Genomic DNA, 23550 nt, shown 5'->3' on the forward strand with positions numbered 1-23550 from the left:
AAACGCTAGTGGAGGTGGTCCCATCTCAGGCAGCTCAGGAACAGGGTCCTCTCCCTGGAGTGCCACACAGGTGAGGGAGTCACTTGTAGACCCCCTGTCCCTAGGATCCGAGGGAGCTAACTAGAGACTCTCCGTGTCTGAGGCCTGTGCAACCATGATTCTGGGCCTGGGGGCAACACACACACCCCCAACGGCTATCCCATGCGGCCACACCGCTGTGTCTGCTGTTCCCTTCCCAGAGAGGCCCCTCGATGCCAGCCAGGCATGAAGCCTCATTTTATTCTGCCCGGAGGGGCCTGGGCAGTTTCACAGGAAAGAATTCACAGGCAAGTAAAGGTGACCTTTCAATGGTAAAAACGTTTTTATTTATTTCAGCCCTTGGTGCTGGCTCTGCTCGATGTCCGCTGTGGGTCACAGACGTCCCTTCCTGGGCCAGCAGAATGCAGCAGCCTGCCACATCCCACCTCCCCCATGGCTGGGGCGTGATGGGGATGCCTGGTCTGTGATGCCCCAGCAGAGAGGAGGTGCCTGGTGGAGGCATCTTTCCTGAAGAGGTAGAAATGCCCCAGAAGGGGAGAGAGTTGCGGTGTATCCTTCTCACTCCGCACCAGTGGTATCTCCTTCCCCTGGCGGGGACCCCCGACCTTCTCCCAGAGCCCTCCTCTTAGAGATCTCAGGACAGCTCTAAGTGTGTGGGCCTGGCTGGAGGAGGTTGCAGGACCCTCCTTTCTATGGCTCCCTCCATCCTGGGCTGAGAGCAGAAGGCTGGAAGATCTGCAGCCCGGAGTGACTCTCTGTTCTGTCCCCAAGCTTACAGCAAGCTCACGAGATTGGGAGGCCTTTGGGAGCTCAAGGACCAATGTCTCTTTTCTAAGCTGAGTGCCTGGCACATAGCAGATGTCCAGTAAATGCCAAGGGCATCAAGAGGAATCAATCTAGCAGCGGGGTTTTGTCCGCTCTAAGCCAGTACAAGTGTGTTCTGTGAACTGCTGCTGGGTTCTTCCGGTAGCTTTCTGCCTGGTTTTGTGACTGTCTAGAAGCCACTTAGAAAAGTGGGTGCTGGAGACGGAGTCCATGCTTGTCAAAATTGGGGAGGGTGACATTATCTGCCAAGGTTCCAAGATCTTCTGAGATCTGCACATACCCAGAGTCCCCTGGAAATTATGGTGAATGAAGGCTGTCCCAGGGCAGTGGCAAGCAACCAGCCACAGAAATGGATGCACAAGAACAGAGAAAACATCCTCAACTAGGAGCTGGGATGCCAGGAAAGCTGGCAGAAAAAGGTCACTTGGTAGAGGTATAGCAATGAGTGTGAATTCACCCAGCACAAGGGGCCCTGGAGGAAGACAGCTCAAGCAAGGCCGTGGGCATGGGCTAGGGGCAACTGCAGTAACAGGAGAGACCACAGAGCTATCCAGAGGTTATGTCAGGTCAGCAGAGGTCAGCCACAGAGGGTCACAGAGCAGAGGAACCACTGAGGAGACTAAGCCAAGAAACCTCATCAGTGCGGAGTGGGGTGAGTCAAAGTACCTATCAGGGGACCGAAACTCAGTGGCCATGGGGCCCTGAGAGGCCTCCATGAAGGAATGGGGGCCCTGGGTAGCACCACAGAACGGCCCAAACAGAGGCCAGCATCGAGAGATGGAAAGGGCTTCCGAGGGTCTCGCTGTAACACGGGGCCTCAGAAAACCCCACTCTACCTGCAGGTCAGCAGAGCAAGCTACAGAGAAGCATGTGGCTCACAGGTGTGTGTGTGTGTGTGTGTGTGTGTGTGTGTGTGTGACTGCTGAATTCCCTCCACCCTTGTGTGGTTCTTTTCATTTCCCAGAATGCTTCAGCTTGCTGCCTCACTTGATCCTCCATACAATCCGGTTTGGGAGGTGGAAAACTGAGCCCTTATGGGATCGTGTGAAGAGAGCAGCGCTGTCAGGCTCGACCCAGGAAGCCGTTTCATCTCAGCTGTGGACATCGGGCTCAAAGCCCAACTCTTTGTCAGGGAGGGGGTCCCCAGGGCTGTCCGGAAGCCCGTAGTACAGGTCTTCCTCCTCCTGCTCCGGTTCCTCTGCAGTCTCCTTCTTCTTCATCGTCAGGGACGGCCGCTGCTTGCTGGGCAGAGCCGCCCCCCGGACCGGCCCCTCCGGGACCATGTCCTCGGATGTGGGGGCGTCATCAATCAGAGCAAAGTCACTGAAGCGATCCAGGGGCCCTCCGCTGGCCCAGGGCGGCTGCGGCTGCGGCTTCGGCTCATCCCTGTCGGGTGGGGACGGATGAGGGCTGCTGCCGTCGCTGGAGCCCACGTCCAGGTCGTCTTGGAACGAGGCCAAGGGTGCAGGGCCTGGGGAACACGCTGCTGGGCTGCGGAGGCAAAGACCGTGAGTGAAGGGTGGGCTCTGGGTCACGCTGTCTGGGTCCAGATCTCTGCCGCTAGCTGCAGGAAGTTCCTATCTCTGGGCCTCCTCTTTTCTCCCCCATTTGGAAACTGGGGGCAAAGCGAATCCTCTCTTGCGCGAGGTTGTTTCTGAGATTTACAGCAGGCAAACTGTTCAAAGCACTTCACACACAGCGCCCGGCATGGAGCACGTGCTCAAGCAACAGGGCTGCTATTAAAGAAAGAGAGAACAAAGCCGGGTAGCTCATCCACAACTGCAGGCATCTAGGATTCTCTGGCCCCTCACAATCCCATTTCATGCGGTAAGGTTCCTCTGCGTCCTTTTTTTTTTTTTTTTTTTCTTCCCCTATTGGGCTGGGGACTCCAGGAGACTGGAGGTCAGTCAAGGCCTGGGAAGGAGCTGTTGTCTAGTAATGATGGAACAAGTGGATGAGTGGAGTGATCAGACTGGACTTGAAACTAAGCAGGAACTGGCCTGTGGCAGGGACAAACTTGGCTGAGCTACCGATCAGGTCAGCAGCCCAGCCAGGATTGAAACCCAAGCCCTATGGCTCCCGGCCGGCCAGTCTCCAGCTGCTCACAAGCATTTGGGAGAACTATGTGCTGGCCACTTAAAGCATTGTCCCAGTGTGATGGAGATGGCTGTTCCCATGAGAGAAACTGCTCAGGGGAGTTCGAAGCCAGCTGGGTGCAGTGGCACACAACTGTAATCCCAGCGCTCTGGGAGGCAGAGCCAGGCAGATCTCTGTGAGTTCGAGGCCAGCCTGGTTTACAAAGTGAGTCCAGGACAGCCAAGGCCACACAGAGAAAACTTGTCTCAAAAAAAAATTTAAAAAGAAAAATTTAAAAAGTTCAAAATGTGCCATGCTTATATAGCCAAGGAGCCAAGCTTTTCACTGTGGTCCATTAGAGCCCCAGCCCAGTGCCATCTGCCTGTGACCCTCTGCTGCCTGCTCCTCACTTCCAAGTGTCCCCAGCACCCTCTCAGCACACAGCCCTCCCTCTGCTCTCGAACTGAGCAGCACTCCCATGCCACCTACTCACCTGCTCTGAGTACGGGATCTTCCTCCCTCATTCTCATCCGAGCTCCTGTGGACGACCACTGCAGCATCCATCCAGGCCTGAGCAGAACGAGGCTCCCCCTCCCCACCACTGCTGGTTCCCGTCTTCAGCTCAGGGGCCAGCAGGGGCCTGGGGTCCTCACTGTAGCCCATGACCTTCATTTGGATGTGAGTGAAGTCTGGAAGGCTCTGGTCATAGGCAGCTTCTTCCCATAGCCTGACATAGGGGGGTTGGGGGCTGGGTCCAACAGACAGTGGGAGAGGAATCAGGCAGGCAGACATGAGTTCCCTCACCAAGGCACCCTGTCTGTCATAGGGGCATGGGCCCATGGATTTCACAAGAGGAATTTCAGGGGCACCTCTGTACCCACGCCACAGATGATGAGGCCAAGGCCTACCTAAATGAGTAAATTAAGTGGCAGAGCGCTGGCCTGACCCCAAGTCAACATAACATAATGTCCCCAAAGGTATGCACAGTGAGTGACAGCAGAGATGACTCAGCATGCAGGATTGCTGAAGACCCCTCAAGACAGCAATCACTGTTCTGGGTCCACAGCTCTGATGCTGAGCAGAACAAGCACAGCTGCTGCAGGTTCCTTGCCTGCAAGGCTGGGGAAATGATGGCCTCTACACTCCCTGCAACTTCAGGAGGTTCAGTGAAGAAACTGAGGCAAAGCAACTGAAACTGGCTTGTGCACAGGCCCTGCTTGGTGGATCGGGGCCATAGTGATCTGTTCCCTGCCACTGTGCTTCAGTGACTAGGCCCTTGTCCAAGGTCACATGATTGGGAGGTAACAAGATAAAGGAAGGAGCCCCATATAGCCTGAGCTAGGTGGGCCCTGAGATAGAGTTTGGGGTGGCTCCGCCCACCAGGGTGTGTCTGTTGTTTCCCACCCAGACACTTCGTTCTGTGTATCAGGAGTGGAAAATGCCAGCATTATGAACTACCCCAAGCAAAGCAGCATGGCTCTGAGTCCCCATAGCTCCAGGGCCTGTAGCCTGGCCTTTGGAGCTTGAGAGTCACAGCTCAGGGGATTAGCCAAATCCAAAGCATTCTCAGCTGTGCCCCAAGCCAGAACCAGGGTTGGACATCTCCAGGAGGGAAACAGGCTATAGCCAAGTCAGGCCAGAATCCACACCTGTGTCCTTCACTGACTCCCCATGAGACCTGGGATTTGTGCTTCTCAGTTTCTACATCTGTAAAATGGCAACAGCAATGCTAATGCATACAACCGAGAGTTTGAAACTACCTGTGATTTCTAAGACTGTGTCCTCAGAAAATGGGGAGCAAAGAGGAAGCTAGATGGGACAAGACAGAGACACAGACACCTGACCCAGCCACCCTTGTCCTCTCCCTCTTCCCTTACCTCTTCCCTTGCTCCCCTCCTCCCCGCTTTTGACAGGAGGCTGGACTGAGGGCCCATTTCTCCTTGTCCTTACCTCTTCACCTCTGAAAGCCCGTTCTCCATCAGGCTCAGGGCCTTTGGGGACAAGATGCCTTGGAAGTCAGAGTCCGCCGGCACAAAGGTGATCTGCAAGGAGAAAAGATACAGTCTCTGCAGCTGAGCAGGGCTGGAGCTTAGCTGTTGCCACCCACCCTGGCTGCTGGTCCCAGAGCTTCTGAAAACTTCTCTGCTCATTGTAAGAGAGAAGGAAAACCTGGAAGGACCTCTGTGGCTCAGCCCCAGTGGGTAGACAGGTATCTAGGCTCCTGGTCTTCCTTCCGTGGACAATCCCCCGAGAACTTATGGTGAGCAGACACCATTCTGGACACTAGGGGCAGACACTGGGCACTGTGAATAACAGAGATGCCCTGCCTGCCTGATGCCCAGGCCCATCATTTCCCAGTGGTCTCTATAAAGGGTGCTCTTATCTGCACCTGGTGAGTGAGTGGAAAGCCAGTCACTGACACAGGACACAGCTGTGGTGGGGAGGCAGAGTCACGGATGTCTGTGGGTGTGCCCACAAGGTTCCATCCCTGAACTTTCTAGATCAAGCAGCCTAGTTTCAGGGATGGTCACTTGGGGTGGGAAGGCAAGCCATGAAGGAGGGAGCCCGGTGAGGCAGAAAGAGCCCTGCCTTTGGGGTCCTGGAGACAGGTGAGTAGCTTTTCATCACCAGGTCCTTGCTGTGGGTCCTGGAAGTCACATCTCTCCTTCCAGAGCCTCTTTGAACTCTTGTGGTAAATGAGAGAAGATTCCAGGAGACACCCGCTCCTCCATGCTCAGAGAAGCACTGTGAACCACAACCAGGAGATGGGTGACAGACAATAAAATACAAGGAACATACCCAACCGCGTGCCAATCAGCCTTTGGAAGGAAAGTTCCGATGCACGGCCCAGCAAAGATAAACACTGAAGGCACAGTGCTGACTGAAATGTTCCAGATGGGGTGGGCAGAGACAAACACTGTGAGACTCCACTTCCCTGGTGTACCAAGATGTGAAAGTCAGAGGGGTAGGAAGGAGGCTGGTGGCTCCCCAAGGCTAAATAGAGTCATAATGGGGAGCTATCGCATGGTGGGTGTAAACCTGCCCGGTTTGGAGAGAGTTCTGGAAATGCGAATTTACTTAGAGCCTCAGACCGCATGCTACCCGTGGTTAAAACACTGTATCCTATGCTAATATGGCTTGCAGGGTTTTTAATGGCATGTGTCTCAGCGGAGTGGTAGGGACTCCCTAACACAGAGGACTCACACAGAGGACTCTCCCAACATGCTGTCTGGACACACAGCTTCTCCGTAAATCACAACCTGGCCTCTGGACTCATGAGTATGAACATCTGTCATACAACATCTGATGAGCCCCTGATGAATTGCTCAAGATTCATAAACAGCAACCTATGATCTTCACACAGAGTAGAGTGTGGGAGGTACTGTCGGCACCAGCAAAGCTTCATGATGATGGAAAGAAGGGGGTGATGGGAGAGGACCTTTCACACTCCTGAGGAGACACCTGCCCAGGTGCCTAAGCATCTTGCGTCTGTACTAAGGATGGTCCATGGCCAGCTGGTTCAATACTTTTTAGGATTTCCCTCTTTTCCTTCACTATACCATGGCCCAGATACCATCACCATCATCACCATTTCCACCATTCCCATCATCCCCATTGCTAGCATCATCATCACTGTCATCGTCACCATTGCTGTCACTGTCATCATCCTCACCACCACCATCATTATCACTGTCACAACTGCCACCATCATCAGTAACTGCCATTAATATCATCGTGATCACCATCGCCATTGCCATCACCGCCACTTCAATCATGACCACCATCACTGGCACGAGAAGCATGGAGGAGATAGAGAGGAAGCAGCATTTCAGAACACGGACTTGTTTTTCTAAAGAAAGAGGAAGGAGACACAGAAATGATGATGGGGGTTGGGAAATCAAACCTGGAAACCCCTGAGAACATCAGGCTGAAGATTCTAACATTTATCCACATCCATGGCCATTCCAGAGAAAAATTTCAGCAGCGAGCAAGTGTCCGTTGAATTTGGGTTCAGACTGAACACTGACCAGCCCCTAAAGGGAGGAAGCGAAGACAAGGAAGCCCACAAAGAGGACAGGTCCTTCAGTCACCAGGTCCTGGCAGAGCAGACAAAAGTAAGGAGAAGAGGATATGGAGGTGAGGCTGTGCTCTCTCTCCCCTCTCCCTTGCTCCCCTGTTCCGTGTCAACTTTCAGGCTCAGAGTCTTCAATAACCCCCCTCCCAAGACACACACACACACACACACACACACACACATGCACACACACACATTAGACTTGCCCTGGCTCAATTCTCAATCTTAACCCAGGCCTGAGGCCCAGGTGAGTAACCAGATCGAACCAGGTTTGTATTCAAGACCTAACAGAATAGCCATGGTGAAGAGTGGGAGCCCTTTCGCCTTCCTGTTCCAGCTGTGACAGCTCCGACAGCCTGAGTCTCCCCACCACCCCGACCTCTCAGTGCCAGCAACATCATCTCAAGAACAAGGCCTCTGCACCTGCTTCATAGAGGCGTGGTGCCAGGACCCCTCCCATCCCCACAGCGCCCTCTGCTTACTTTCACTTGGCCATGTAAGGCACAGCAGGGGGAGATCTACCAAGGTCACAGACTTGGCACGGGGCACATAGTCTTGAATTGGGGTCTGAGGGACAGTGGGAGGTGTGGGTTTCCGCTAGCCATGCAACCTCCCCACATAGGAACACGTGAGCCTTCAACAGTTACTCATTAATACTCAGCCCTGTTCCCCGACACCAGCCATCCCGCTGCTACTCAGTCCCTCCACCAGATGCCCCCTAGGAAGGATGCTGTCTTCTCAACATCCCCCTCCCTCCCTCGGTGGTGACGTGGTGGCTCTGGCCTCAAGGCCCTCTTCTCCCAGTGACCTCTGCTCAGGACATTGAGCACATAGAGGGGAGTTGACTGTAAACTGCTTTGTAAATGGCTCCAAACCAGTTGGGACTGCCCAGGGCTGACATATAAGTCACAGTCCTGGGCTGGCCACAGAGGGGGCAGGGCTGGGAGAGCCTGGGACCTGGCCCCAATCCTTAGAACTCTTTCTGGGTACCACCACCCCAAAGTGGGGAGGGGTGGAGGAGGCTAGAGGAACAGGGTTGTTAGTATCAAGGCTCAGTGAGACCTCGGATACCCATTCCCCTTTCCCAGGCCATCCTCCTGACCCACACTGTACAGGTGAGAAAACTGAGGCTTGGAGAACAAAGCGGCTCAGTCTCCCAGGCATGTAGAGACAGAGCAAGTTAGACCCCCTGCCCCTCTCCCTATATTCCCGAGTCTCTCTCTAACTCTGACATTGTGACAGTCACTCTACCTCTCCGGGCATTGAAGGTTTACCCCACCTGACATGTTCGCTCTTCAGGGCTGTGTAAGAATCAGGAAGAGCAACAGCAGCAGCAGCTGTTTAACTAAACACAACACTACAGTTACAAATACGCCCTTCGCCATCTTCTACACATCGTATCTGGGTTAGCACAGGGCTCTGCAGAGCTGAGACCGGGGAGCCATTTTTATAGATGAAAGTACTGTGCCTCAGAAAGAACCAGCACAGCAGAGCTCTCAGAAGCAGGAGACGTGGGACAGAGCACCCAGGATGGCATGTGTGGCCAGGATGGAGCACCCAGGGCTCCCTGCTGCTCTTTAGGGCACACTCCAACCTGAGATCTGTGCTTTTGTTTCTGGGTCCGCAGGAGGAAAGGGAACTGCAGGAAATGCAGAGCACCTGTGATAGGGTCGGGGTGAGCTGTGGGATTCAGGCTTGGCAGGTAGTATATACTGGCCGACTTCCGCTCAAACACAGGGAGAGTGCATAGATCCCATTGTGTCTCCGTGATGGCCTGACCCAAGGACCACATGCAGGGGCTTTCTGATCAGCCACAACGAGAGATGGTCGGATAAGCAAAAGGATAGTCGCCAGAGCAGAGAGAACACAGGGAGTCCAGATGGAAAGAACACAGCAGTTGGAGGTCAGGTATTAGAGCCTAAGACAGCAAGAGCCGCCTGTCCTCCTGCCCTCCCCCACCTCGGCTCCTACCTTAGGATAGCATTGGCACATGCTCCAGATGACGCCCCCGATCACCATGATGCTGCCCATGGCGTAGAAGGTGCCGTAGACCTGGGGTCGGTCGTGGCTCATGAGGAACGTGCCGAGGGATAGCAGGAAAAGGCCCAGTACGATGAAGCCGATACGGAAGGTCTTCTCGTCAGCCATATTGGCTAGCCAGTCCCTGGTAGCTGACCAGCACCCCGGCAGAGACCTGCCCACAATCCTACTCAAACACTGAGCAGGCTCTCAGGGAGGGAGGGTTCGCTGGGTGGCTGAGAACCAAGGCGTAATGCATAAAGCAAGAAACGGTCCGCACAGGTCCAGCTCCCAGCCCCGGGCCCAGCGGTTCTGCAGGGCAGGTGACACGCTTCAGCGGGCCCGAGTACCCAGCCATCTACCTTTCCTCTGGTCGCTCTCCGTCCCTCTGGGCCCAGCTGTTTGGAGCTTGTGAATCTGAACATGGGACAGAGGCAGGGGAGGGCTGGGGGAGGTTACAGGGGCTGGGCCAGCCATGGCTTTGACATCACCTCATTTGCCTACTGTGGAACTGAGCCCAGACAGGCTTTGCACCTCCCAGCTCTGGGAAGCAGGGGTGGGGCCATGGCAGCGACCAGAACCCACAGCCTGACAGTTTAGACACCTTCTCAAGGACACCTGATCGCCTAGGCTCGACAGAAATACCTGTACCTACTAAACGCTCACCATCCTAGATATGTCTCCGTTCAGTTCGTTTAAGGAGACAGGTGCCAGATTCCCATTTTCCAATGGAGGACGCAGGTACAGACAAGCAATCTGCCCCAAGTCACAGATAACAACAGAGCAGCTGGGACTAGAGCCCAGAGGCTGTGGGTCCCCCTAGCCAGACACAGCATGAAAACAGGGGCAGGCTCTAGCAGCAAATCCATTGATGGTCTTGGTCTCCAGATGCATGGCCCTGTTCACCAGCTGGCTGGGTCACACTTTCCTCCTCTGTAACAGGAGGGAATTGGAGCCACAACCAGATCTGGCTCCAGGCCTTACCTCCCACACCCCTTTCATATTCCACATCCAGCCCAGCCCTGCTTGTCATGGGGGCTGGGAATGAACCAGTGTCCCTGCAGATGTGGCTGGCTCACTGATCTACTTCACTTGATCCTGGTCCCCAACCTGGAAAGCCATCTTTATCTTAATCATGATAGTCTAGGGGAGGGCTTCTAGTTCTGAGACGGCTGATGGGGAAAGTCAGATTCGCTTCCATTGCTGCCACTGCAGAGACCCAGAGCCACCACAGGTGTCCAGAGAATGGCAGCTGGAGTTTTCGGGAGACTGTGCAATAGCAAGGGGTCTCGATGAACTCCCCAAATCCCTGCATTCAGGGACTTTCCCATGCAGGTCCCCATGCCCCATTCTGTTCCCCCATGTGCCTCTCCTAGCACGCCTGCCTATGGGGTCCCTTCCCAGAGAGGGTTCTGCCCTTTCTGTCACCATCACTGTCCCTCAGCTCTGTTCGGCTGCACTTCACAGTTTGTAGAGTGCCCCCAGGAACTGGGAACGAACACGCTGAGAAAACTGCCCAGGTGCCAAGTCTCTGGTCACCTCCAGTCTGATTCCCAGGGTAAACTTAAGCAGTGGACTTAAGTTTTGTCGCCTGTGGATTGCAAGTGGCTATTAGTCCACCTCCCGGTCTGGTACAGGAAATGACATAATGGAGGGAAAGCCATTTGAAATTGTGACTGGCCAGGGACCTCTAGGGAGATATCAGAATCATCCTAAAGAGACTTGGAGACAAGAGAGGCCATGAGTGCAGAGCAACCTAGCTAGTACTCATCCTAAATCAAGGAGTGAGGCCCACCTGAATGTGTTCCTGGGAGCCAGGGCTTAGCATACAAAGGGGTGAATCTCTGCCTCATCCACAGAAGCTTCTTGTGCCCCCTGGTGGCTGTGTAGTGTGTTTGGCATGGTGCATGGTGCTGTCACATCCTGTGGGCGCTGTGTCTGTTCACCCAGGTCCACGGAAGAATGCATGGAGGATTTGTCATAGAGAGATGACAGATTCAGTCAAGATCTTCCCAAACGCTACAGAGCCCAAGTGAACCATCTAGCCTTTGGTCATTCTGGAGCGGTCTGGGAATTCTCTTCTTTATGGGTCTTTATTTCTTTGCTATAACCCAGTCTCTCTTTGACCCTCTTCTCAAAGTTCCTTTTGCTAAAGCGATGGTAGCAACAGTGAGTAAAAAAAGTCCGAGTTAAATCAGTGCTCACTAAATGTGTCGGATCGCTGCTGGAGTCCCCTCTACCCCCGCAGGCAGGCCCCTCTACCCCAGCACTAGCTGGGGTAACATAAACTAGGAAAGAGGGGGAGGAAGGGAAAAGAGAAAACAGAAAAAAAATCTCAAAGTTAGATGGGAAGGGATGGAAGGGTAGAGATGGTAATTATGGGAGGAGTTGGGGAAGGGAGGTTGAATAGATTCAAAATGCGTTGTATGAAATTCCCGAAGGATTAATAAAAACATGTTTCAAAAAAGGTAACTGCCAAGGCAATTCCCAGTGGCTTGTTGCTGTGTGGGTAGGTGTGTGTGTCTCTCTGCCCCATTGCAAGGTTAGGTTTCTCTTTGTAGTGGACCCTGGGCCAGTCAGTGTGCTGAGGGTGAGTGGGTGGAGTGCTCGGCCCTGGAAGGACTGTTTGTCCCATCCCTCCCCCCAGGGCTCGAGGGTCACAAGGGGATTGTGGGGTCCAGAGTTTATAGATGACACGGGGCAGGGGGGAGGCAGAACAAGGTTTTCGGGACAAGGGGTCTGCACTGGCTCTGGCCAGGTAGTGGTCCCTGCAGGGAGCAGGGAGGGTGTGCGTGGGTGTGGCCACTGGCTAGGGAACTGAGGTGATCCCTGGTGGATGAGCCACCCTTGGGACGGCCCCCCCCAACTCCCAGTGGTTGGGCTGGGGACTGGACTCTACAGTTAAAGGAGAAGGGAAGAAGGAAGAGTAGGGCTTGGTGTTGGGCGGATGGGGAAGAGGCAGGAGAGTGATGGATGTGAGGTATGAGAACGGTTGATTGTGTGTGTTGAGATCAGGGTGCATCAAGTGAAAGTCTCAATGAATTTACAAAAGCGTTAACAAAAAGGACAAAAAAAGAATTAGGTGGGAATAAGATTCTGCTGACGGCAGTTCCTGCTTTCTCAAGCCTGAGTCCCACCGCGAGGGAGGAGCCGCAGAGGTGACCTGTCTGGGAGTCAGTGCTCTTCCAGCAAAGAGGGTGTTAAATGCTGTCTTCTGGAAGGCATGCCCAACCTGTGGCCAACCTGTGCAGCCTCACACAGAATTGTAAATTTACTTAAAACAGGAGATTTACCCAAGCTTTCTTTAAAAAAACAAAACCAAACAAAACCCTCTGTTATCTCATCCCCACTGTGAACTTTGTGAATGACAGCACTGTCTTGCAGCTCAAAAAGTTGAACATGCTGGAAGGAATTGAGGGTCCTAGGAGTAAGCTGCCCACCAAGATAGTCAAGGCTAGAAAGGACGCACTGGGCAGAGGCAAAATCTAAGCCTGTATAGGCAAGGCTCGACCTGAGGAGCCAGAGCCCACCAGTTCACAGGTCGGATTCTAGCCAGGTTCTGGAAGCCCGTATCTGCTTAGGCTCCTACCATACAGGTTCTCTAAGGGCCGAGGCTTGCTGACAAACGCGGCATCAGGGACGGAGAGATGAGCTGCATCTTCTCCAGAAGGTGTGATACAGGGGCCGCCAGGTAACATACACTTGCAGGGATCCTGGAAAAGGTATGGAGAGGCCTGAGTCACTAAAGTCCCTGACTTCTCAGTGCTGGGTGACCAATGAAGAAGACTCCAAGTATGGGTACATTGCCTGCAATGTAGCTCAGGGAGGGCAGTGGCCCCATGGCAGGGTTGCCTTGAGTGTCTGGCTCCTCCACAGGTCCCTCAGCCACACCACTACAGCTCAGAAGGAGACAGCGCCCCACCTTGGCGAGATTACCATAGCCTTGGCTCATGCTCAGGCTGGTGACCTTGAACAAGTCACTGTCCCTTCCTGAGGCAGATGAAAAGATATGGAGAGACGCAGAAAAGTCCTTTGTGGCCAGCTAGCCCTCCCCACCTGCCTTTCAGCTGCTGCCAAGATAGAACCTGCTCACACCAGCCATTCGCTGACGCTGTGTCCTGTGGTAAACACCTCACGTGGGAAACCCCTTAGGAACTACAGAGCGTCTGCTATAGGCTCAGCCTAAGTCACCACCAGAATGGAAAGACAAGGCCTCTCCAAACTCCTCTGTGGCCTAGGGTAACCTCTGGGAAGAGGGAATGTGACAGCAGGGTAGAGGGAAAGGAGTCAAAACCTCTAAAGGAAAGACATGCTCGGAAGGGCAGGGGCCCAGGGTCTGGTTGGGAATGAAGAGCAAGGGGCAGGGAAAAAGTGATAGGAGCCTGAAGTTTAGGGCCACCAAGAGCAGGCCTTCCTCAGCTCAGACTGTGCAGGAGCTTTTACCATTCACAGGGATCTGAGGGCCAGGCCCTACCTGGACTTGGCATCGAGAGGCTCTCAGTGGCTTGAGGCAATGGCAGGAAACAGGCAGAGTGACAAGACAGCCGCCCACAGTGGGCCAGCAGAGATGGGGAGCCTGTGCCCCGACTGCTCTGAGCTCTCAGCTTGCACAGGCTGTTTCCCCACATGGGGACATCCCTCCTGTAAAAATATAGGGCTTCACGGGTGAGGGGGTGACAGGGGCAGAGACCTGGCCTGGCACCAGTTGGCCAGCCTTTGAGCCCCTGCTGCTGTGGGGCCTCAGGGAGAGCCACTGAGTGAGAATGAGACTGACCTGATAGCCTAATGAGACTCTGGTTTAACCTGACCCAGTCCACCTGCTTCTTCTAGGCCCTTGGCCTACACACTGGAGAATGCCTTCCCTGGCTGTCCCTCTCGGGGGGTTGGGGAGCAGTGACGCAAAACTACATATCTGCATATGCCTTCCTCAGTCTGGTGCGGTGTCTCTTCCTTTTCAGCATGAGCAACGCAGCCTGGTTTAAAATATTTTTTTTTATTATTTTCCAGTTTGGGATGTGTAGCTCAAGTTGATGGGGGTGGGAGGTGGGGCAAGGGTGGGCTAGGAATTAGAAGCTGGGAAATACAACACTGGACCAACTGGAGGCCTAGTGGAGTGGACAGAGACCCCATGGGCAGAATGCAGCTGGAGAGGAAGTGGCTCTCAATGCCGCATCTGGAGAGCCGGGGACAGCAGCGTGGCCCCATCATGGGACGCTGAGCAGGCACCTGGGGGAGGAGACGTACCTCCAACAACTCTGAGGCTTGTGAAGCTTGCGGGCCTCCAGCTCAGGGCTGGGTCCCTTTTTTTTTCAGTAGGCTCCATAGCGCCCACTGTTATAACCCCGTGGGTCCTCCCACTCTGAGGCAGGGGCTGGCGCTGCTAAAAAAAAAAAGTGCTCAGTCCATCTTACAAGTGAGGAAAGTGAGTCAAAGAAAAGAAGGGATTGCCATGGGTGGCTCAGGGGGGCTGAGATTAGGGTCCGTGTTCTCTTGGCCACAAACCAGGTGTGTAAGCTTGGACCACACCTGCTTCTGTCTCTGGCCCTGTGTTCGCCACACATAAGCTCCCAGCTCTCAGCTGCTGATCCCAGCACACCGGCTTGGAGGATCCGGTTATGGCCTCCCCAGTGCCTCACGTGGAGAAGAACAACAGGAACCAGCCATGTGTAGAATGGTGAGATGTAATAAAGCGGGGTTTATTTAAAGCCAGCTAACGTGGAGGCGGCCTCTTGCACGGCTCTCGATACAGAAGAGCATCCAGCGGCAGAGTTCTTGTTGAATTGCCTGCTGTGAGTCCAGCACTGGAGGAGGCTCGCGGGTTAGGGTCCAGTTTCACAGCCCGCTGGAGCCCTGTAACTCCCCTGCAGCCTGAGCTCAGCCTGGGCTAGACCAGAAACAGCCCCTTGAGCGAGGACGACGCTCTCGTAGGTGGGTGGGGGTGAGAAGGATGGCGACCCCAGCAGGGCACCCTCTGGGGCGTGGCACTGAAGGTCTTCTTCCGGCTGCACAGGGGTTTGCAGGGGACCCTCAGCCAGTGGACAGTACAGAGCCTCCTCATAAGTAGGAATGGCAGCAGCCTCTTTGGGAGGTCTACGGGAACAGGAAAGAGGCTGTTAGCAGGAGCAGCTCAAAACTCTCCTGCATGCCAGAGAGACAGAGGAGGCCACGTGGCCATGCCCATGTGGCTTCTTAGGATGCTTGCTTGCTCGCAGGAGCAGGACGCTAACGTCAGCTCTCCATCCTCCTCACACTGCCTTTGCTCGCTTCCCACACTCTTTGCTGCCACCACTCGCCACTTTGACACATCCCTGGAACGTTTTTTGACCTGTCCCCACTTCCTTTTCCCCACTGAGCTTCCACGCCTGACACTCTTTGGTTGTCTCTTACGGCAGAGATTGACTTGAGTGTCTACACACTAAAAAGAGGTGCTCCGGGGGATGTTTGCTGAGAGACTGAGTGGTGGCTCACGGACAGAAAGACTCCCACCTGACTGGAAAATGGTTTGTAAAGCTACAGTTGTGACCCTCAGGGCAGAATGTGAGGGTGGCCTCAATTTACCTGCACATTGGGATGCCTGAGACTTTACGTGGCGAGATCACAGGGTAATTGCTTCTCCTTGCCCGCCCCCAGGGAGAGAGGGCTCTCTACTTACCAGTCAATCCTTCACTCTACGCTGGTGCTCAGCCCTGACTCTTCCTGCCCCCCACCCTTCACACCTAAGCAACGGAACACCTAAAGGGGTGTGAGGCAAAGACCGAATCCTCAGTAGACCCCCCTGATCAGGCTTTGCAGGCTACATTAAAGGACAGATGTCCTGCATCTGAGCCCATGGGGGCCCTGTCCCCATCCCAGGTCCCTGAGCTTGCTGCCACTCCACAGCAAGCCACCAGGAGGCAGGCTCAGCCGCCCTGTCACAGAGCAGCTCTGTAGGCCCTGGATTTTGAACTAAGCATGGGTGGGAGGAGAGGGCTGCAGACCTACCCAGAGACCTGCAGCTGAGAACTAACCAGTGCTCAGCTTCCTCTGAGCTCCCAGCAGGCTTTGCAAGGAAGGGTAACGCTCCTGCCAAGCCTGGTGATACATGCGTATCATTTCAGTATTCTAGAGGCAGAGGCAGCTTAGGCTACATAGTAAGTTCAATGCCAGCTAGGAGCTAGGGTTACCTAGTAAGACCTTGTCTCAACAAATCAGAAAAGAAGAAAGAAAAAGAGGAGCCAGGTACTGAGAAGCGAAGTTTCTGGGGGAGGGGGGGAAGCCACTGGATTTTATTGCTTTGCAGCCTGGTTTCTATTCTCACATTCTCTGAGCCTCTTCTTCCTCATCTGTTAAATGGGGATAATGCTTGCCATGCCACAGATGCAGAAGAAGAAAAGCAGAAAAAGCGTTAGCAGCCACGAGGGGAATGTGGGTGTCAGGGCTCCCAAGACCCTCCTCTCCCTTCATGTCTACCTCCCAGCCATGCCCTGCCCTCCCCAGATCATCTGAGCTGGTTCTGGGTCTGCTTGGGGCCATCCCAGCAGGTGGCATCCACATGCCAGGGCTCAGGTACCCGCAGGAGCTCAGCCCACAGCAGGAAGCTTGCTCAGAGGGCAGCTGTGCAATAGCCCTCAAGCCAGCTCCTGCCACCTCAGTAGCCTGCCTGCTGGCTCGTCAAACTGCACTGTCCGAGGTCATAGTCCAGAATACAAGAATGCAGGGAACGTGGACCTTTGCAAGGTCCTGTCCTAATGTGTAGGAGGTTCCGAGTACATTTTGGACACAGAGCTCTCTCTATGTGTGTGTATGTGTGTGTGGGGGGGTGGGGGTTCATGCACAGAGACCAAGACAGCCTTGTAGGGGCAAGAGACAGGTTCCATGCTGACCCTATTGGCTTTCTGTTGAGAGAGCAAACCCAGTAGGGTAGGAGTAAGCCCCACCCATCTCACAGAAGAATGAGTGAAGGGCTAAGTGGACAACCCTCTCCTCTAATAGCGGAGCTCATGTCACCCCACACTGCACGCTACGCCCTCACAGCCCACTTTTGTAAAACAAGCCTGATGCCTACACCAGCCCTGTGAGCAGCCAAGCCACAGTCTTAAAGACCAAGACTGTGACGAGGAACTGCAGGGGAAGCTAAGGGCACAGGCGTCGTGGCTTGCACATTCACCATAGCCATCTCACAGGAGCCCAGCGGCGCTGAGCAAAAGCGGGACATGATGGTGGGCTTTCTATGTCAACCTGGCAAGGTCTAGAATAACTAGGAGACAAACCTCTGGGCACATCTGCAGAAAAGTCTCTAAACTAAGTTCATGAAGGCTGGGAGAACCCGGTGTGAGGCCATCATCCCCCGGGGCTGAGGTCCTGAATGGCATGAACTGAGTGAGAGGCACAGTGTCATCCATCTCTCTCTACTTCCTGAATATGGACATATGACCTCACATTCCTGCCACCGTGCCTCCCCCCATAGACCCTCCAACTGTGAGCCCAAATAAGCCCTTCCTTGGGATTTTTCCGGGGGGAGGGGTGGTATTTTGTGACAGCAGTGAGCAACTGATATGGAAGGCCTGCCCTTCCTCTCGCCTCAACTGACAGATGAGGCATCAGGTGTGACTTGGGACACTCAGCTTCTAATAGAGAGGGCATCAACAGAAAGCTGGCCTTCGGAGGAGGCCTGGCAATGTCTGCTGTGAAGGACAACAGGGCCCTCTGCTCCTGCCACCTCCAATTGTCAGGGCTGACGATTGCCAGGCGAGCTCCTACAGTGGGCTTTTGTCTATCTTGTCCCTGCTGCATTATCAGTATTCGGAACTGGACCCGCCACATGGTAGGTGCATAGTCAGAGTTAGAGAGATGCAATAGAGAGCCGGTGGCTAAAAGGGGGGAACTGAGGCCTGACAGGGAAAGACGAATGCTTAAGCCAACAGATGAGAAGCCAGTTCCAGCTGCAACCAGGCAACCCTAGGCCGTGAGGCGCACACGCACACACGCACACACACACACACACACACACCCGTGGAAAGATGAGTCAAGCAGGCAGCTCCCTTCATACCCAGTCACACCAGTTTCTGAAGCTGAAACTTGGGTCTCTGACCTGGAAGGGGCCCCTTCCTGCTTCCTGGCAAGGGGAGGTATCCTGCCTAATCGGCTGAGGATGGAGGAGCCCACCTAACCCACAGCTGAGGGAGGCCTGGGCCCTGTTGAGGCAACACCACTCTGTGTACAGACAACAGCAACACCTCCGCGCTCAGGCCAGGCTGGGCAGGGCAGGACAGCAGGCTGGCCTGGCTGTCAAAGTCCACCTCATCTCACGAGCAGGTAGGTCACTCTCTCTGAGACAAGTTTCTCATCTGAGAAGAGCAAAGTTCAGCTGGATAACGTGCCCTTCCCTCTGATGGTCCTTAAAACCAAGGTCCGGCTCCGTAGTCTAGGCTAGCCTGGAACTCAATCGTTCTGCCTCAGCCTTCCAAGTGCTGGTTTACAGATGTGCGCCACCTCGTCCCACTCAAGGTCTGGCTATTGGCCTACGTACTATCTCTGTTAAATGTTATAGCTGGCCTCAAGGAGCCGTGGGCTGATAGCAAGACACTCCAGACAAAGGGAAGAAAGGCATCCAGGCAGGTAGGTGCCCAATCAGGGGAGCATAGGTTAGCCCCTACGGAGATGCTGCCAGTAATTATGGAGCAGTGTCGGCGAGGGCCACAGTCTTTGCAGACTGCAGGCTCACACCACTATGGGCTGCATGGAACAGAAGAGGCTTTCCTCTTGAACAAGGAGCAACAGTGGTTCCCGGTGGCATAAAGGTACAAGCAGACACAGGGCGGAAAAGGCATGCAGGCTCCAGACCCGCCGGATGCTTTGTTGAATAAACACGTACCCAGTAAGAACACACATGACCTAGCTTCCTTACAGGGCAGAACTGGTCCCCCCACGTAAAACACAAATGTACACGCGCAGGGTGCCCAGACCACAGCATGTCTCTGGGGATCAGATTCCAAGAAGATGTGCTGAAAGGCTGGGTGAGGTGGTGATGGATGTATGGCTGGAATCCCAGCCCTTGGGACAGGAGGATGACACATTTCAGGCCAGATTGGCTTACAAAGACTCTGTCTACAAAGGGGAAGGAAGTGAGGGAGAAAAAATGGTCAAAAAGCTAGGGAATATCGGCAATGAAAATTAAAAAAAACAGATTGAAAACTGTTTTGATGCAACCATTGGCTTCTGCCTTCACCCAACCCTCACCCCACACTCACCTACAACCACCTTTGTAGGCCAGGGAAAGTTGCCACTTCCAACACACCTACTGTGTGCTGGGCACTGGACTGAGCTGTGCCCTCACGTCAGCTCCCTTATCGTCCCTGGTATCTCCTGAGGCAGGGGGTTATGGGGAGCACTGGTTCCCAGTTCTGGATATCCTTAAGCAAGTTATTTAAGGTCTCTGTGCCTGGTGTCCTCCTCCACAAATGGAGACGTTCTGGCTACCTCCCCAGGGGCATGCAAAGGCACTCAGCGCAGTACCTGGCCCTGCCCAATGCCCTCTTGTGCCTCAGGGACCCTTCCTATGTTGGGATGTTGACTCCTCTGCTTCTCTGCTGACTGAGCTTGGGTGCTGCCTCCTCCTGTAAGGCTTCCCAGATTTCTCCACATCTCCACAGGACTCTGTCTGCCCTTCACATAGCTCTCACTACTCTGATTTTTCATTTGCCTCCGCCATGGGGCTTCCATAGCCTCGGGATACAGGGCAAGGCCTCGTCCAGCGGAGGAACCTCGTGAGAATTTGCTGAGCAGAGAGTGGATAGGGTGACTGTGGTGGCTCGCCCAACGTCCCCACCCTGCCCCCACTGACCTGCAGCCCTCCTTCTCAGAGGACTCTATGGCGAGGTGGTACAGGTCTCTGGAGAGTCGGTACAGGTCCCCCTGGCTCGACCTTTTTGTGCTTTCCTGGATGGACCAAAGCAGGCCAAAGAGCAGAAGCAGGCCGCCCAAGCCACAGCACAGGAAGCTGACAGACTTGAGCCAAGTCTCGGGCCCCTTGGGCATCGGCTGCTCCACCGTGGGGCCCAGGGAGCCAGGCCGGACAGCTGCATCCTCTTCGCTCCACCATGCAAAGCAGACTGTCCCCACCACCAGAACCACTGTGCCGCTGACTGTCACGCAGTAACGCGCGGCGGAGGCCCCTCGTCCGCTGACGCATGTCTGCACACAGAAGGAGAGAGAATCTGAAGGACTGGGCTGGCCGAATGTACCAAGAGCTCAGAGAACTCTTACCTGTGAAATGAAGAGGAAGCCAGCTCAGGGTTACTCGGATGGTCACAGAAAAAAGGCTCCTTTGGGTTCCTAGCACCACAGCTGGGATTACAGTAGGAGCTTAATAATGCAATAATATATATGCCACATTCATTCTGGGCCTTTGTGGAGGCCCCAGAGGCCTTGGCCTGATGGGTAAACAGTGCCTATGGTGGCCAGTTTATGAGCAGCTGGAGAGGCCAGGGTTTGTCTTCTGTCTTATGGCTGTCTTACGTTTCTCTTCCCCTAGCCTCCATCTCTTGAGATCCAGCACTTGTTTCTTATTTAGCTGAAGATGAAGGGGCATAGGAGTCAGGACAAGGGTGAATGACGGCCCTGGAACTGTGAGGTTGAATGTGACACCATAAAGCAGGGTTTTTCAGGACATCTGCACAGCCGTGTTCAGCACACCTGTGGCACTGAAAGAGCCTCCAGTCCCAACCCTAACCAAACAGTGCATGAGCTGCGTCATGACCACTAGATGAAAGAATAGAAATTCATTAAAAAAAAAGTTGAGTTCAGGGCTAGAGGGATGGCTCAAGGGTTAAGAGCAGAATACCCACACCTTTTTTTTTTTTTTTTTCTTTGAGACAAGGTTTCTCTGTGTAGCCTTGGCTGTCCTGGAACTCACTCTGTAAGCCAGGCTGGCCTTGAACTCACAGAAATCCTCCTTCCTCTGTCGTCTTCCCAGTGCTGGGATTAAAGGCCGGTGCCACCTCCACCCGGCCTACCCACACATTTTTTTTTTTTTTTAAAGAAAGTGTATTTTAAGTTGAGCTCAGCATGAATGTTTGTCAGAAGGGGAACACTCACCGTGTTTTGCTCTTTTGAACTCATATGAATCACGGGAAGAGGGAGGACTTAGCAAAATTGTTGCACGGGGAAACTTCAGGAAGCAAGCCTGGCCTCAACTCCTACAGACCAGAAGGGGCGTGTACTGGTCCCCAAAGCTCGCCTCTAAGCTCCTGCCCCTACTGCTCCCTACTGCTGACTTGCCATTACCTCCCTGCAGAGATAAGCTTGGCCCTTGCTTGGGAACCCTCTGAAGACCTCAGGGCCTTTTAGGAGCACACCATTAGCCTTTCCACTCCTTGGCTTATCCTCTAACTAAGCCCGAGTTCCCTGGACCACTGAGTCACGAGCTACAATGTAGAGATGCCGTGAACTGCAGCTCTTTGTTGGAAATTAGCATTTGGGAAAGTTCGTCCTGTCTCCAATCAAGGCAAGGCCATGAAAGGTGACAGACCCATTCCAAATACGGCTGGAGTCCTCGGCTTGAAGGAAACACCAAAGGAGACAGCAGAGGGAATCCAAGGCCTGCAGACTCGGTGATAGAATGACTCCTACAGCCAAGGCAAGTGGGCAGGGCAGGGGAATGAGCATCCTACAACTGAGGAAACACAATTCAAGCTGGGGAAGGTCCTCATCCAAAGCCAAGTACGTCAGGGATCCACACAAGGAGCCCACACCTGACCCTGGCGGGTGATTCTGGAGCCTGACCCTGAACCCCTCACTCACATGTCAGAGAAGCCATCAGACACTTCATTACCTTTCACATGGGTGTGTGTGCAGCCCCTGTACCTTGATGGGGGAGGAAGGAAGGGCTCCCTGCCATGGAGGGTGTGACTTCCAACCCGGGGCTGGGGTAGGGTGGGAGTCAGACAGGAAGCTCTCCAGCCCCAGAGAAATTCCACCCCATCCTGGCACTCAGTCAGGGCCTGCCGAGCTGGCTCCACCTCCGGTGCTCTGCCAGCCTCCCCATGTCCCTACCCTCACTTCAATTTGAGCCACCTGGGACTTTCTCTTAGACCTGACTGGGTCCCCACTTCACCCTGTTCAAAAAGGAAACCAACATCACCCCTCACAGTGGTTGTGCCCACCTCCCTACAGCCAGGGGAGGCCTCTACCACCAGGAGGCTTTGTTCATAGCACCCTCCCTGTGGCCAGTCTGTTAACTCCGGGACCTTGATTGAGCAGGCTCCTGACACCCACGTTTTTGAGTTCACATCCTGGCTCTCAGGGATAAGAGGTCTCGGAGTTGAATTCAGCAAAGTATGCCCCACACCTCCTGAGTTCACAGAGCTGGTCAGAGGGGTGGCCCTACTCAGACACCACCAAGTCGCCTAGTGTGTCCTTTGCCTAAATGCCCCCCACCCCCATAATGAACACTCCACCACATAAGGAGGGAAGTGAACCGGAAAGCGTCTACTGTCTTGCCCCAGCTGTCTACTATAAGGGGGTCCGCTCAAATCAGGGAGAAGAAAGCACTGTTGCCATCAGGAGGGAGCTGTGCACAGCGATGGGGAGAGGCCTATGGCTGCTCCCTGCTCCTGCCCCCCATGACATCACAAGATCACCGTAGGCACTTGTTTCTGTAAAGAAGTAACCATCCAAGCAAGAGGAGCCTGCCTACGCCCACAAACTGTGGAGAGACTGGCTCCTGGCATTAGGGCACAGGGTCAGTTCTGCGAGGTCCAGGTTAAAGGATGGGCCACACCCTTAGCAGGAGTTGAGGTGCTCGATAGGGAGGGAGGGAGACAGGATGTTAGCACCCACCTCACTTGCAGCCATCAGGCTAGGCCAGGTGCAACAGGACGGGTCCAGGGGAGAGCCCTGCGCATTAGAAGGTGTGGAGGCCGAGCTCTGCAGACAGCCGGCATCTGAGGAAGCTCTGGTAGCTGTCCTCAGCTGCGCCCTTTGCACTTCACCAGCTCCTCGACGGTCCCTGTTCTGGTCCCCAGTAAGGTCGAGGCCAGCCTGCTCAAAAGGTAGGTCCTTTTCTCCCTATAACCCCGCCCAGCAGCTGGGAAGCCTACTGGGAAGCTACCTACCCACTGTCTCTTGGTCCTTGGATCCTCACTCACTACCTCAAGGACTCTTGGGGCCTGCTTCAGCCAGCGCTTCCTTGTAGGTTTCAGGTGCCAGGCCAGTTTCCAACAGGCCCCGCCCAACCTTAAAGGGATAGTCTATGGACAGGGTGGGGGTGGAGGGGGTGCAATTTCCCAGAGAGGTGGAGACTGCACAGATGAAAGTTGGACCTGGAAACTCATTTCCCAGAGACGTTCAGGGGAGGGGCTGTGGAAGGCCTGAGCTAGGACCCCCTCACACCTGTTTCGCAGGGAAGGAGAACTGGAGCTCAGGAGGGAAAGCCACGTATCCAATTGTTCCCTCTGCATCCTACTTTGACAGGATCGGCTTTGTCACAGGGGCCGGAGAACAGCCTCCCCAACTCTCTCACCTACTCTCTCCACGTT

The 23550-nt window shown here is 54.3% G+C and overlaps 2 protein-coding genes across 2 annotated transcripts; both read right to left on the reverse strand.

Annotated features, from left to right (window-relative positions):
• Positions 1-337: 337 nt before the first annotated feature.
• Bsnd (barttin CLCNK type accessory subunit beta) lies at positions 338-9458 on the reverse strand. Its single transcript, XM_021635294.2, has 4 exons — positions 8987-9458; positions 4891-4982; positions 3434-3688; positions 338-2355 (listed from the first exon to the last, which is right to left on the reverse strand). The coding sequence occupies exons 1-4, from the start codon at positions 9161-9163 to the stop codon at positions 1956-1958; spliced, it is 924 nt and encodes a 307-aa protein (XP_021490969.1). The 5' UTR covers positions 9164-9458; the 3' UTR covers positions 338-1955.
• A 4568-nt stretch (positions 9459-14026) lies between these two features.
• Tmem61 (transmembrane protein 61) lies at positions 14027-22985 on the reverse strand. Its single transcript, XM_021635293.2, has 3 exons — positions 22853-22985; positions 19857-20206; positions 14027-15124 (listed from the first exon to the last, which is right to left on the reverse strand). Exons 1-3 carry the CDS (start codon positions 22865-22867, stop codon positions 14854-14856), a joined length of 636 nt encoding a protein of 211 aa, XP_021490968.1. The 5' UTR covers positions 22868-22985; the 3' UTR covers positions 14027-14853.
• Between the last annotated feature and the right edge of the window lie 565 nt (positions 22986-23550).

The sequence above is a fragment of the Meriones unguiculatus genome, chromosome 12, assembly GCF_030254825.1.
Source record: "Meriones unguiculatus strain TT.TT164.6M chromosome 12, Bangor_MerUng_6.1, whole genome shotgun sequence".
Classification (NCBI taxonomy): domain Eukaryota; kingdom Metazoa; phylum Chordata; class Mammalia; order Rodentia; family Muridae; genus Meriones; species Meriones unguiculatus.